General features: G+C 41.6%; 1 protein-coding gene across 3 annotated transcripts in view; it reads right to left on the reverse strand.

Moving 5' to 3' along the window:
• The window catches only part of LOC144605538 (transmembrane and coiled-coil domains protein 2-like), a 111,269-nt gene that overhangs the window by 63,430 nt on the left and 31,201 nt on the right, over positions 1-16,638 (reverse strand). The window contains exon 1 of one of the 3 annotated variants that reach the window (XM_078420928.1): positions 2,538-2,650. The exons of the other annotated variants lie outside the window; for them this stretch is intronic. Coding sequence (XP_078277054.1) covers positions 2,538-2,609 — 72 coding nt within the window. The 5' untranslated portion in view covers positions 2,610-2,650. Of the gene's footprint in view, positions 1-2,537; positions 2,651-16,638 lie in introns of those variants that run through there. 3 annotated transcript variants of the gene reach the window in all.

The following is a 16,638-nucleotide window of genomic DNA, read 5'->3' on the forward strand; positions in this document are numbered from 1 at the left end:
CAGGTTAGACAGCATCTGTGGAGGGAAATGGACAGTCGCTGTCTTGGGTTGAGATTTTTACCTGGACTGAATGAGTAGAAAGGTAAATTTACAATTCATTTATTTCGAAAATGGACAAGGTAAGCAATTGCATGCACTGTTCAAAGCCACAAGGGATCTCTCTTGGCATGAAAATACCAACTCTCCCTCTTGTGGCTGAAAAAAGACATTGAACATCTTGAACCCAATGCAGTTACAGGCCAGGCCGTGTTACTGAGGGAGGTTGCAATTCTACAAACGGTCCAAATTACGAATTTCGATAACACAAAACTGCACAGAGAAATAAGAGTTGAAAAACAAAATAAATTATGTTTATCTACTTTTCACACAAAGAGCAAATTTTTGAGCAGCTATTCATGAACTCTGTACAAAGCAAATGACCATTTTCTAAATAGCCGTGAAACAGGGGATCACCTGCAAATCACGACTAATTGCTCCAACACAAAGCACGGATCATTTGCTGCAAAATTAAGGGTTCAGCTATTTCTCTGTTCACACACCAGTATTTGGCTTATTTCAAACAAACAAATGCATGTTTTAAAAAAATATATATTTCTGAGTATGTACATCAGCTAATTTTGATACAGCAACAATTAAAATTTTAAAATGATATAAAGAGAACTTTGAACAGACAGGGAGAATGCGACATCTTTGACATCTGATAAAGGTCTGTGAAAACTTATTCTTTGGACATTTACTACAGATTCCAAATAGCACAATGTTCTTTTAATTTGATTCATTGCAGAGAAATGTATACTCTTGTTTAAACTACCAGGAATGAAGCATGCATTCTCAAATCCTTATGTAACCTTCAGAAATATGCTTAGAACGTTCCCAGCACAAATCAAAATCCGAATTGCTGGAGATCAGAGTTGGAGGTTACTGATGAGATCGGACCTCTCGCAACAGCGACGATGGTCCTCAAAAGTTGGCAGACTTGCCCTTGAAGATGCAGATTCTTTGAATATGTGTCTTTCCCTAAGTTTTAGATTTTTTTTAGATTTAGAGATACAGCGCAGAAACAGGCCCTTCGGCCCACCGGGTCCGCGCCGCCCATCGATCCCCGCACACTAACACTATCCTACACACACTAGAGACAATTTTTACATTTACCCAGTCAATTAACCTACATACCTGTACGTCTTTGGAGTGTGGGAGGAAACCGAAGATCTCGGAGAAAACTCATGCAGGCCACGGGGAGAACGTACAAACTCCATACAGACAGCACCCGTAGTCAGGATCGAACCCGAGTCTCCGGCGCTGCATTCGCTGTAAGGCAGCAACTCTACCGCTGCGCCACCGTGCCGCCACCGTTTGGAGTCCAGATGGAGTAAACGCAATTTCAGGCAGTCCAACAAGTGACCCGACAGAAGCTTGACCTGCCACTGATTTATCTTCTGCTATGATTACATCTCCTAAATGGCGTGACTTGCAGATCCAGATAATACTCTATCCCTGAAAGCTACCTCATATCATTATCTCCAGCCCATCAGTCTCTCACCTGCACTCCACCCCAATTATAAAATACTTTTTATTTTAAATGTTTGCTTTCACATCTCAAATCCTCCCACTCTTTTCATCAGACTGCTCAGAAAAATCAGAGCCACAAATATATCGGAAAAATAAAAGCAAACATTTCCATACATTAATCATTTATTTGTGCTGCACAACTAAATATCATTCTTCGTTACTGTTTAGTAACTACATCAATCCATTGCTTAGAACTTGTTGGCATGAATTCTATAGTTGCCATTGATAAATCAGTTTTAAATTAAGTACAATCCCATCCTTGTACAAAGTTCTCACATACTTCAAGATTTATTGTTTGACACAGCGGATTGAAAATGTTCCCAAATCAAGTGTTTTATTGTCATATGTCCTGAAACGGAACAACGAGATTCTTACTTGACACCGACCATGAGACTTTTTTTGTATATCCTCATCACGATCCCAGCAAAGTTCTGATTATTTATTATATACCAACTTTTACCAATAAAAAGCCCTGATATGATCCTTTTTAAAAATTTACTTTCAGTAAGTCAAAGATACTTTTTCTCCATGACAAGCCAGAATTGAGACAGCTGTTGACAATTCACATGGTTATTGAATTCAGCAGATTTGGCAGAAATCAGCAGATGCACTGATCCTTTCACCTGAAATCTATCAATGAACAAATATTCAATATCCATTTCTTCCAAGATTTTGATTTCCCTGAACAGTACTCTTTATAAACTATCTCTGGACTATTCACTCATGCCACAGGCGCAGACCATTCACTATGCTATCTCTCCCCCTTTTAAAAAATAATTACACAATTGATATTATTGATGATATTCAGATTGCACAGGAATCAACAAGTTATCTTGACAAGTTCAAGGGGGTAAGGGAAAATTTATGGCAGTTAAAGAAATGCCACAAACCTAACATCAATTACAAAGTGCACCACAGTTCAAATTTTGATCTCCTATTTCATAACTGCTAATCTTAAAAAAACATACCTGAATATAAACCATTTGTGTGCAGTGCAATGGACAATCCATCGAATGAAGTGGAAACAATTTCTTCTGCATTCACTAACAGGAGCCCATTCAGTACTTCTCTAATTCCCCAGAACAGAGGGCTTATTGTTAAACCAACATATCTGAAAACACAAAAGCTAATAGGCTCAGCAAGCTGAATAAGAGGAGTAAATGCCCTGCAATAACCTTTGACAAAGATGCATTGTGGGACTGAGCAATTTAATCCCAGGGAGAGAAGGGAACTCTATTTGATTCTTGTGTGAGAAGGAAATGCAGATGCTCGTTTAAACCGAAGATAGATATAAAAAACTAGAGTAACTCAGCAACCCAAGGGTCTCGACCCAAAACATCACTCATTCCCTCTCTCAAGAGATGCTGCCTGTCCCGCTGAGTTACTTCAGCTTTTTGTGTCTATTTGATTCTTCATCTGTTAGTTCTGGCTGTAAAGTTTGTCCAGGTAGAAGCACAGACTGAATCTTGTCTTCTATTTTTATTTTCACAAGATGCAACATATACCTATCAAGTCTGTATTCATTAAGGGTGGAGGGCGAGTAAGTTTTAAGAAACTTCTAAGCATCATTTTTCCATGTTTAGATGCTATCCTGTGACTCCCACATATGCATTGCAAACATTAAGTGAAATGATTTATTGACAAATTTGTCTTAAAAACTTGCTGGCCCAATCAATTATAATTTCACCCCATCCTACAATAGAACACAAAAAAAGTTAAAGATGTCAGAAGTGCCCCCCTCCCCTGCATCCATCTATGTTCTCCAGAGAGGAAGCCTGACCTACTGAGTTACTCCAGCACTTTGTGATCCATAGATGTCATGATGCAGCTTTGTAGGTCTTTAGTAGGCTGCATTTGGAGTATCGTGTGCTGTTCTGGTCGCCCCATAACAGGAAGGATGCAGAGGCTTTGGAAAGGGTGCAGAGGTGGTTTACCAGAATTATGCCAGGATTAGGGGGTATTAGCTATAGGATGAGATTGGACAGACTTGGATTGTTTTCTTTGGAATGCCGGACATTGTGGGGAGACCTGATAGGAGGATATAAAACTATGAGAGGCATACAGAAGGAAAACAGTCAGAAACTTTTTCCAAGGATGGAAAAAGAAAATCAAATACTGGCGGGCATAGCTTTGAGGCGAGTGGTGCAAAGTTTAAAGAAGATGTGCAGGCAATTTTTTTTTTTTGTTGCACAGAGCAAGGCGAGTGCCTGGAATGCACTGCAGGTGGTGGTAGTTGAAGCAGATTTAGTGGCATGTAAAAGACTTTTGGATAGAGGTATGGATATGCAGGGAATGGAGGGACATCGATAATGTGCAGGTAGATAGTCTTGGCATTAAAGTCTTCAGCACAGATATTATGAGCTGAAGGGTCTGTTTTTGTGCTGTACTGTTCGATCAATTACCAGGCTTCGTCCCAATCCCATCTCTTTTCCAGCTTTCTCTCCCCTGCTCCATTCATCTGAAACATCGCCTGTTTATTCCCTTCACAGACCCAGAGTTGCTCTAGCACTTTTGTTTTTGCTCTGCATTCCAGCATCTGCAGTTTTATGTCAGGATTGTGTAGTAAACACACCAAATTAATTAAAATCAAGTTGCAGATGAATAAGATCAACCGATATTCCCACTCAGGATGTCATTCACGAAACTGCCCTGGAAAGCATTAGTGTGTAGGCAGTGACAAGGCTGGGCATGTCCACGAGACATTCAATAGCTAAGGGAGCAGTCACTCAGTCACTGTACTCAAACTGGGGAGTGTCCAATTTGTGATGATCAGGAGGACTTTCAGAACCTGTGAAGCAGTGTTAAATAAAGCATTAGTAGTTTCAAAAGTAACAATGCGAAGGAGAGGCACTCATTGGGAAACTCAGATTGGATAGGTTCAGGGAATAATGCCAGGCCAATGGAGAATTGAGAAACTATTGTAAGGAGTAAACTCACGAGTAAACTCACGAATTAAAACCATATTTTAACCAGATATTAACGTCAGTGCTTTGGGGCTTATCTTAAAGCTCTTCAGAGAAGCACACTGCTGCTTGATTAAACAATGCTTACAATGTGGTCTGACTCAGTTAGTTTTACTGCTGCCAGTATCCAATTCTGACATTAGATCCTTTTGACAAGCAGTACTCACTTACACTAATCAACAACTGCTTCTCAAGCTTATCAGTGTCAGAAACAGACTGCCACGGGGCAGCCCTCATGATCTCTGAAATAAACCAACTAAAAAGGAATAGTTTGCTTGCCGTCCTGCACACAAATGGATCATTATTCAGCTGATCTGGTAGCTTCTATATGGAAACTGTTGTCAAGATACAGCTTGACACCAAATACTAGCACACCACATAGAAAACTGCTATTTTAACCTTAAACAAAGTACTATTTGTATATACGAGTACAAATAGGCTAAAAACCAGAAACTAATTATAGCATTCATAAGTAAAACAGCAAAAGATGCTCTAACAATGAATACATTTTTAACTGAAACTGAAAATCATATGTCAAATTGAAATGGATTTATTTTCCCCCTGCACTATCTAGCATCTCGTGGTATGTGCTCCAAAGACTTATATGATTTGAACTACAAAAAAAATCAATACTCTGAAGGGTCCCAACCCAAAACGTTACCTATCCATATTCTCCAGAGATGCTGCCTGATCTGCCGAGTTAAGCCAGCACTTTTTGCCTTTTTTTGTAAACCAGCATCTGCGGTACCTTGTTTGTATTTTTTAAGCGATTCGTAAATTCCTCAAGGTCAAACTTATGTTATCCAAACTGCCATAATGCGCGGCTCAGCAGTATAACTTCACTAATTTGAATCTCAATATTCATTCGTTCATTCCGTTGCAATAATGAGCAACATTCCATCAGCCTTCCTGGTTACTTGAATGGTAACCTTCTGTTGGAACCCAAAACCATATTCACTGTGACATTTTCTAGTTGCTATCCATTAAAAAAATGGTTTTAATTTTTCATTCTTCCCTCTAAAGTGGATATTGGCCTATTATCAATTGGAATGAACAGAGCGCAGCATACATAAACCAGCATCTGCAGCTCCTTGTTTCTATATTTTGACTGCAAAATCTCGTGAAGGCATGTATTCAATACGGAAGACACAATTACCTGCAAAGAACTGGTGTTGAAGACCATAATTCTCCATGTGTTTACAAATTTAGACCAGCCTTTTGTAGGAAGCATTGAATAATAGAGTTCTTTTTATACTAATCACAAAGCTAAAATATTTCAATACAGACAAATACAGAAAAATCTAAATAATACAAAGAACCACAGATGCTGGTTAACAAAAAGACAAATGTTGTGTCCATTGAATCTTAAAAGGATAGATCAGTTCAGTACTTTTGAAATGGTACTTACAGCACTTAAAGAATGAAAATATTTGACATCCAGGTATATCCATCAAAATATCTCAGGGAATCCTGCTCTTTGTATCTCGAGGACTGAAATATAAAACTAGAGCTTAAGCTGCAGCTGCACAAAAGCCTGGTTAACTCCTGTCAGGAGCACAGTGAGCAGCTCAGGACACTACTGTTGTAGTTCGTGCCCTATGAACAGAATCGTCAGACAACCGAATTCGTATAACCTCTTTATTCTACTCACCCAGGTGGGAGAGAGTCCAGAAACCGGAGCGTTTAGAAACACTCAGGAAGCTAGTGTAGTCTCTCTCCCCGAATGCTAGCAATTACACATATTTATACCCAAAATACATTTCCTGTTGCTACCATATATGGCAAGTTTTACAATGTCCTATAAATCTTTATGTCCCCTTTAGGACCCCCCATGTCCTCCGTGTCCTGTGTGACCTACATGTCCTCGGTATTCCCAGGACCAAAGAACAGTCGATATGACCAAATGTTCCCCTTAACCATCAAAGGATGGTCAACCATCAAAGCCTTAAAGCCAGTTGCCCATATCAAAGGATGCACTTAGCCATAAACCGTGCCTCTGTGCTGTCAACAGGATGTCCTGGCAACATAATCGAGCTGGAGCTTTTACACCTTTTTTACACCCCTGCAATGAAACCCATATGGCAAAATGTCGAATGTTTAACCCCTTACATTCCCCTCTTTGATTATACTATAATCACCGTTTGTGTTGTTTTCTTTTTCTTTTTAAATTGACCGATTAACAAGTAGTTGGCGTATACATGGACCGAAACAATAACAAATTAACAGAATCACTACAATTAACAGAAAGATACTGCCATAATGGAAAATCGGCCCCCACAAATATCCTAAACCAAACCAATCCCATCTGGAAGCATTATTTTGATTTTGGGCTAAATCTGCCCCTATTTTCCTAGTCAAGCCAAGTCAATTTTATTTGTATAGCACATTTAAGAACAACCCACATTGACCAAAGCGCTGTACATCAGTTCAGGTACTAAGAACATACATACAATGGCACACAAACATAACAGCATATACATAAACAGTTCACAGCGCCCCCTCAGAGGGCTCAAACACTAAATGCTCTTTCTATAACCTCCTTCACATGCCCTGCGATATTGGTGATATTAGAGGATACATCTGGTACAAATGTACAACATTCTTGCCCGATCATAGCACAAGTATCCCCTTTCTCGGCTAGCAGGAAATCTAGAGCCATATGATTCTGGAGAGCGACAAGACACTGGGCCATCATTTCAGTTGTTAACTGGCCTATTTGTTCCTGAGTCTCGTACAGTCCATCAGCAGTATAATTTGCTAATTGTTCCAGGGCACTAGCTAAGTTTCTAATTTCAGTTCCCGCTCGGGCGGTTCCCCATCTTGGGAAAACTATCCACCAAAACATCTCAAACTCTGATACAGCTCGTTTGGAGCGCCACTCTGGATGCTGTAGGGGATGATTTATAATTCGTAAATGTGGGATTACAAAAGCTAGATAACAGCATCCTGTCCAGGTCTCATAAGATCCCTGATCATACTGTGGCGAAAGACCTGGTAACCAGACATATGCTCAGCTCCCACATATTAAATAAGTCCCATTGAGAGGTCTTGGGGGAACTGTAGTACTGATATGGGTGCATGTGCTGAATCCCATTCTACAGAAACAGGTTGTATTTATTGGTGTTTCTGGAGAGTCATGAGAATTAACTTGCATCCGGGGCCAATTCTCCTGTGTTTGATTAAGATAGGATCTCAAGAACCACCCATTAAAACATTGACATCCACAGTCATCTGATTGGTTGTCGTAATCCGTACACCAATTATTGGGGCCAGGGCTCTGTGAGTGATTAAAAAAGAACCGGGCAGACCTGACTTCACTCGGAGTGAAGGGGACCGGGTAAAGAGGCATCATGCTTTTTCCATGTGTTGAAACCTGGGGCGCACACCCAACAGGCAGACCGTTCCACCTGTGAAGCATATGTCTGACATAAACGATTGGTTCGCTTGGTTGGTTGGTCAAACGATTGGTTGAAGAAACGATTGGTTTGCCGGAGATCCGAGGTTCATCCTTCTATCTGACTACCGAGGGTCAATATAATCCACAATCCCATCTCAGCCTCATGTTGTCCCGTGGTTTCTGGGCGTCTCGGACCTGAGAATGCTAGGCTGATAAAGATTGGGTTAATAATTTCATTTATTCAATTAAACGCTCATCCAGGTCATACAGTTCATGGAGGTTGATGCACCCCTCTCCCTCCATCCCCCAAGGGGTTCAGAGTGGTTTCCCGTATAATACCTCAGCTGGGGCTAATCCTGTAGTAGAGTGGGGTTATACGCATAGAGGTTTTCTAAATGTGGTCCTCAGGCATTGAATAAATGAAAAGCAAAATACTTCCTTTAAATATCTTATGTACCCACTGACCCAAGTAAATAGGCTTCAAAGGCTAATTTATCAACTGCTAGTACAAAAATGGGAAGGGTCCACAATTCCAGCACAATTGTAATCTTCAATTCATTCTCAAATATTTAATTCATCCAGTTAAAAAAAACAAATGTTGAAATGTGAAGCCAAAGATACAGATCCCAGTTCGTTTAGACCATCTACACTAGTCCAGCAGTCTTGTGCTCAAATTTCCTTCTTTGTTATATCCCTGTATGAAGGGGTACCCCAATGAGAAATGCTGAATTATTGCATGCACATCCTGAACACGTGGCACAGCCAGAATACTGGACGTGTGTAGAACAGCTGCTATCAACCGTTTTTGTTCCTGCAAAAACTGGCATTCATAATCCTTGGGTGACAACATCGGCTCTGTCACATGCTGACCTGGTGTTCTGAAACACCAGCTCACCCTCCGAGCAAATGGTTATCGCTCTCAATACTAGGCAGTAAATAAGTCAATAGTAAAACGTGCACGGAATAGGAGTAAGGAAAGGTGTTATCCATAAAATAGTTCACCATGAAGTTGCTATGCCTGATTAAAAGCTTTGTCAACTTGTAACATGAATTTAAAAATACCTGGACTGAAAGACAAAAACTAAATTCATCTGTCAGGCATTGGAAATTAAACTGGCACAAAGCATGTCCACAGGGTACAACCCAATAGGCTTGGTCTCTCAATTGTTTAGCTCTGGTTTTATTAAACCATCCTGAGCAGGGTCCTATTCTTTCTGCCTTCCAGGGTATTGTGCCATTGCCTCCCCTGCATATCATCTGAACGTCTTTTCATAAATGTCATGGAGTAAATACAGATTAACCACAATCCCATATAGATCTTGAGTGCACTTCCCCTAATAGCAGGAGTAACAATAGCAAAATAGCAACATCAATAGCAAAATCAATCCATCAGCTAAACACATCAACAATAACTAAGCAATACTTATAACTATGTACACGTGGCAATTCAATAAAATCAATTTGTAAACCCCAATGTATTTTGGGGTGATACCATGTAGCATTTATTACATCCAACATTCCCCTCTTACCAGCATAGGTAAGAGAGTGCACATAATGCAACAAAACAGGTAAAAGCACGTTAGGGACACAAACTTTGCCAGAGGCAGTAACCCAAAGCCTGGCTCCACTGGTGTCTCTCAGCCTCGGGGGCGTCCCCCTGAAGCTGGCAGAGTTCCGAAACACTGGGCATAGCGGTAGTTGCAGAAAACTGCTGTTGTTCACCTAAAGGAACTAAAATAGTAGGGGTCAGGGCCTCTGTGCGTGCCAATGTGTCAGCCAATGTATTCCCGAAAGAAATGGGATCCCTGACAGATGTATGCGAATTACATTTAATGACAGCCAAGGTTTTTCGGGAGTGTTAAAATCGCTAGTAGATTTCGGAAAAACAGGACATTTTTAATAGGAGTGTCTGCTGCAGCCAAAAAGCCCCTGTGCTGCCACAGGTTATCAAAATCATGTGCAACCCCAAAGGCATATCGTGAGTCGGTGTGAATATTAGCACGTTGGCCAGCGCAAAGGTGGCAGGCCTGTGTGAGGGCAAATAATTCAGCCTGCTGGGCAGCATGAGGTGTACTGAAAAAAGGCGAGGGTAGGCAGTATCCTCAATCTCTAGCGCCGATCGTGCGGATTCTTGCTCGTGGCACAACTTAACCCTTTGTCTGGGACCTATCCATATTCCCTGATGCTGTCTCATTATCGGGGGGTAGTCCCCAATATTCTGGCGGGGAGGGTAGAACCGGGACTGGCACCACCGCAGCCGGTGGCTCTGCCTGTGGGGCTGTGGGGATCGGACGTGTCCAGGGTTCCTCGTCACCCTCGGACTCCTGATTACCTAATAAAGCCGCTATAGACTCCAGTGGTTCGGATTCTGACTTTTGTTGTTATTGGGCGAGATATATCCCTTTGGTACCGGTTTTAAATTCACCTCGAGCTCGGGTATCACGGTCAAATTTAAAATCATACACCTTACATTCCGCTTGCAGAATATCCCATGTTTTCGGTATTCCCCTCTTATCACACACTGATATCCCTCTACTACTTGCATTTTCCCTCCAACTTCGCTCCCTTGACTCCTGATGGCGCTTCTCCCTCTTTCCATTTTTTAAAATCCTCTTTTTCCATTTCTTCACTGCTTCTCGCTCCCACATTAATTGTTACCAAACGATCAATTTGCCCAGACCAAGACAATGTCAACAAGAGTGACCGCCCTTTACGTTATAATAGCGGGGCACCGCCATCACCTTATCCAAAGTCCGTCTCACATGTCTGACATCCAATTACCAAACGATCAATTTCTCTTATATCCATAGCCTGTCCCATTCCTGGCCTGACAACCAATCACTATATCACGTTATGAAATTATTCTTAAATTTACCCAGACCACAGACTCATGCGATAAAGACTCTTACCTCAATATCATCCTTATCCTTGCCCTTTTCCTTATCGGTTCGTCTGTGAATCTCAGTTGAACACAAAATCAACCCCAAACGAGGGACTTCAGTGTCTGAAAAACGTCAACGTCCGGGGTCTCGAACAACGGTCGAGAAGTGCACTCTGTCCCCTTCGGACGTGTTTCAGTCACCGCTGCCTCTTAGTCGTTCGTGGTTGACAGTGCCAAAGAGATCCTGCCGACTACGCCAAATGTTGTAGTTCGTGCCCTATGAACAGAATAGTCAGACAACCGAATTCGTATAACCTCTTTATTCTACTCACCCAGGTGGGAGAGAGTCTAGAAACCGGAGCGTTTAGAAACACTCAGGAAGCTAGTGTAGTCTCTCTCCCCGAATGCTAACAATTACACATATTTATACCCAAAATACATTTCCTGTTGCTACCATATATGGCAAGTTTTACAATGTCCTATAAATCTTTATGTCCCCTTTAGGACCCCCCATGTCCTCCGTGTCCTGTGTGACCTACATGTCCTCGGTATTCCCAGGACCAAAGAACAGTCGATATGACCAAATGTTCCCCTTAACCATCAAAGGATGGTCAACCATCAAAGCCTTAAAGCCAGTTGCCCATATCAAAGGATGCACTTAGCCATAAACCGTGCCTCTGTGCTGTCAACAGGATGTCCTGGCAACATAATCGAGCTGGAGCTTTTACACCTTTTTTACACGCCTGCAATGAAACCCATATGGCAAAATGTCGAATGTTTAACCCCTTACACTACCTCTTCAGAAGGAGACATTGGCCTTGCAAAGAATCCCACGATTAACAGGCTGATATTATCAACTTTGTCATCCAGATTTTCTTGTTGACACCAGGAACTGCAAATGCTGCAATCTTGAGTAAAACACCAACTGTGAGAATAACTCAGTGGGCCAGGCAGTATCTCCAGTATCAGTCTGAAAGAGGGTCACGACCTGAAATGTCGCTCTATCCATGTCTTCCAGAGATGCTGCCTGACAAGCTGAATTACTCCAGCACTTTTTTTTAAACAGCCGTTTAAACTCCCCCAATTTTGGTCTCAGGCTTGGGGACATTATTTTTGACTTTGCACTATTATTGTTTGTTTATTTGTCTGCTTGGTGAACTTTTATAGAGTTTTATCATTACATATCTGTTGTGCTGCAGCGAGTAAGAATTTCATTGTTCCGTTTAGGGGCATTTGACAAGAAAACATTCTTGACTTGACTCTCGAGGCCCATGATCCTGACAAAACAACCGAGGTCAGCAAAGTAGGTTATTGGTGAGCAGGTCATGCCAACAGTAGCATCAGTGACACCTTCCATCATTTTGCAAACAATTAAAGAGCTGAACAACTTGACAACCATTTGCTACATTGTGTTTGTCTGTTGACCCTCAGGTGAAGCCCACATTGGATGGTTTTCTCCCTGAACAATCAGAAATGGGACACCTGGTAGATTTGCCCTCAACAGTTACAGCCTCACCAGCAAGTGGCTTGGATTCAAATATCTAAATCATTGAGTACAAAACATAACTTGGCAGTTTCCCACATGATCACGTAAACACAGGTGCTGCTGCTGAAGTTGAGTTTCAGCAGGGCAAGTTCTACAAACCAAGATGCTTTAAAAGATCTTTCACAACTAATGTCAACAGGCTGTTTGACTACCATTTACTGTGCACGCCCTGCACTGGTTTGTTTGACATACCAAAGTGCAACCTCACATTTGGCCCTTAGCCCTCCATCCCAACCGACCTGGAGCGCGTTGTAAACTTAGATTGCATTCCTCACTGTCTACTAACTGCTTATTTTGGTGTTATCTGCAATTGTACTAACAATATTAAGGACATTGGCATCCATGTTGTTAACACATAAAACAAACCCAGCATGGACCCTGGTGGCACTTCGTTGGTCACAAATTTTGAATCAGAAAACTAACCTTCCATAACTATCCTTTGACTCTTTCCTCCGTGCCGTTTTTTGATTCAATTGGCTAGCTCACCTTGGAGTCCATGTGATCTAATATCCAGACTAGCGTATCATAAGGGACCTTGTCAAAGGCCTTACTAAAATACATAGACAATGTCCACTGATCTTCCCTCATCAATTCTCTTGGTGACTTGTTCAAAAACCCATCAGATTTGCAAGACATTATTTTAGATTTTTTTTTAGATTTAAAGATACAGCGCAGAAACAGGCCCTTCGGCCCACCGGGTCCCCACCGCCCAGCGATCCCCACACACTAACACTAACCTACACTCACTAGGGACAATTTTTACATTTGCCCAGCCAATTAACCTACATACCTGTACGTCTTTGGAGTGTGGGAGGAAACCGAAGATCTCGGAGAAAACCTACGCAAGTCACGGGGAGAACGTACAAACTCCGTACAGACGGCGCCCGTAGTCAGGATCGAACCTGAGTCTCTGGAGCTACATTCGCTGTAAGGAGCAACTCTACCGCTGCACCACCGTGCCGCCCACCGGTGCACAAAGCCATGTGGACTATACCTAATCAGTCTACGCCTATCGAAATGTTGATAGATCCTGTTCATAAGAATCTCCTCCAAAATCTTTCCCACCACTGACGTCCGTCTCAGCAGCCTGGAGATCCCTGGCTTGTCATTGCCTCCCTTCTTAAATAATGGTACAACAGTAGTCACCCTCTCGCCTTCAGGAACTTCACCTGTTGCTAAAGATGATGCAAATATTTCTGCAGGGGTCTCACCAATTTCTTCCTTGGTTTCCCACAAGTTAGTTTCCATTAAATAAAATATGTTTGTGAAATGCCTTGCATTGTGGCCCATTGCATTCGGTTAAGTATAGGCATGCATTATTACCCTGTGCAGAAATTAGATAAGGAAAAAAAATCTATGGTTCCTTTCAGCATGTCTTTAAATGTTTTACTAGTAAAGTGTTGAATGTATTTTATGTGGGTGAAAAAGACATGGTTCATGGTGAACAAAGCAAGCTGGAACAAAAATCAGTTTACATAATCTTTTTGGTCAGAGAAAAACAAGTACAATTCAGGATAAACTTCAATTCAGTTTAGTTTTGTTAAGTTCATTCGCACATGTACCAAGGTACAGTGAAAAGTTTTTGTTGCGTGCGAACCAGTCAGTGGAAAGAATTTAGCATCTAAAACAAAAGTGTACTAACTGTCAAGTACACTGTAGCTCCTAAATGGAATTACATTTAGGAACTGCAGCATTTTTAATGAACGTCATTGCCCAAACATCTGTTTTAGCACCCAATTCCTGAATTGGGTGGAGAATACACCACAGCTGTGCTCAGTGTTTCGACGTCTCTCATGGTCAGTCATCTCTGAACGGCACAATCTCTCATGGATCATTTTTTCGGTTCTTTCGACAGTATTAAGAAGCTGTTGAGCCGAACAGCAGAAAGCGTGGGGAAAGAAGGATAAAAACATCACAAACAAAAAGCCAAAACGATGAAAGAGATCAAAAAAGTGGAAGGGACAACAGAGAGAAGGAAGTAGTTCAGTGCAGCGATATCTTGGACAGAAAAAACAAAAAATTTCAGTCAGATTCAGCTCATGGTCTCCCAGAAAGTTGGCTGCTAAACAAGCACTCGATTGAGGCTTCATTTTCATCCAGACAAGGATTGTGTAATGGGGAACACAGTGCGAAAAGACATGAATAACCAAATTCTAAACAAAACAAAGAAACAGAGTAACACTGTGCAAAGAAAGATGGATGTTGTTTATTAAAAACGGACGCCAGCCACGTCTTCACCCCATCACAATGTGCATTCACAATTAAGATCAATACAGTAACTGACAAAAGAAAATTAAACAAAAAAATCTTACGGCATTGCATTTATGGAAATATAATAATTCTATCGTGGTCTGTTTCCGCCATACAACACAGAACAGTGGAGCACAGGAACAGTCTCTTCGGCTCATCATGTCTGTGCTGACCATGAGGCCTAATTGAAGTAACCCCATCTGACTGCACATGTTCCATATCCTTCCTTTCCCTGCAAGTTTATGTGGAAATTTAATGCTTCTTCACGACCAGTATCCTATCTGCTTCCTGCACCACTGCTCTCAGCATGTTCCAGGCAGGGACAGATATTTTAAAACAATTGAAATAAATTTTGTTTTAAACTTTTTAAATAGAAAAATTAAGTTCCAGAACCACACTGGGGCAGCAGAGCACAGTAGCGCAGAGGTAGAGTTGCTACCATACAGCGCGAGACACCCAGGTTCAATCCAGACTGCGGTTGCTGTCTGTATTCCCTGGGACCACGTGGATTTTCTGTGGGTGCTCCGGTTTCCTCTCACACTCATAAGACATAGGTTTGTCGGTTAGTTAGCTTATGCAAATTGTCCCTCGTGTGTAGGATAGTGCTAGTGAACGGGGTGATAGCTGGTCAGCTTGGACGGTGGGCCACACAGCCTGTTTTCACGCTAGATCTCTAAAGTCTAAAGTCCGCAAGAAGTTACAGAGTATTGTAGACGCAGCCCTGACCATTATACAAACCAACCTCCCTTCCATTGACTCCATCTACACTTCACACCATCTCGATGAGGCCGCCAACATAATGAAGGACAAGCCTCACCCCGGTCACACCCTCTACTCCTCTCTTCCACCAGGCAATAGCTGTAGAAGTGTGAAAATGCATACATCCAGATTCAGGGACAGTTTCTTCAGGCAGCCATCAGGCAACTGAACCATTCAATTGCCAACTAGATCTTTCATTGGACTTTACTGGACTGTATCTTGCACTGAACGTTACTCTCTTTATGCTATATCTGTACATTGTGGATGGCTTGATTGTAATCATGTAGTCTTTCCACTGACTGGATAGCACACAACAAAAAAGCTTTTCATTGTACCTCGGTACAAGTGACAATAAACTAAATTTCAATTATCATCTATAAATGAAGCAGCATCCACATAAGTTTGTGCTCGATAGTTAGATATAGCTCTTAGGGCTAACGGAATCAAGGGATATGGGGAGAGCGCAGGAACGGGGTAATGATTTTGGATAATCAACTGTGATCAAATTGAATGGCGGTGCTGGCTCGAAGGGCCGAATGGCCTATTCCTGCACCTATTTTCTATGTTTCTATGGTATCCATGTTCCAAAGATTAAAAAAAAGACTGATAATGCTCTGAGTGCTTAACAGGTGAAATCCACAATACAACATGTCCGTCTTCAAGAGTACAGCAGTAATGTGCTGCCCCATTTGTTATTATATTACATCTGGGACTGGAAATATTAACACACCCGGGACTGCCTAATCACTATACTGATCAGAAAATTATGGATACAAATTTAAGAGATGACTAATTTAAGCAAAATACTCTTGGGTCTGTTTACTTCCACCATCACTCGGACAAATGGTCTGGCAGGTTAACCGGTTAAAACCTGGTTGTGTAATTTACTGGATCCATTCATCAGCACACTGGGCACAATTACAGTTATTCAATGAATTTGACTCAAATAAATAGGGATGAATTATTGACTCAGAATGCACAATAAAAGTAAGCTGTGGTTCACAGTTGGGCTTGTTGAATGATTTTACCCAACAAATCGAAGGTATTTATTTCACAAAATGCTGGAGTAACTCAGCAGGTCAGGCAGCATCTCAGGAGAGAAGGAATGGGTGACGTTTCGGGTCGAGACCCTTCTTCAGACACAAATAAATGGATATTTCTTTATAATCAAATCAGGGTTTCACTTCAGAGCAAAGAACTTACTTGCAAACAAAAACGTTACAACAAAGCTGCAGCGGAGAACAGCAAGGAATATCATGCCAGCAAGTACACA

This window comes from Rhinoraja longicauda, chromosome 24, assembly GCF_053455715.1.
Source record: "Rhinoraja longicauda isolate Sanriku21f chromosome 24, sRhiLon1.1, whole genome shotgun sequence".
NCBI classification, from domain to species: Eukaryota; Metazoa; Chordata; class Chondrichthyes; order Rajiformes; family Arhynchobatidae; genus Rhinoraja; species Rhinoraja longicauda.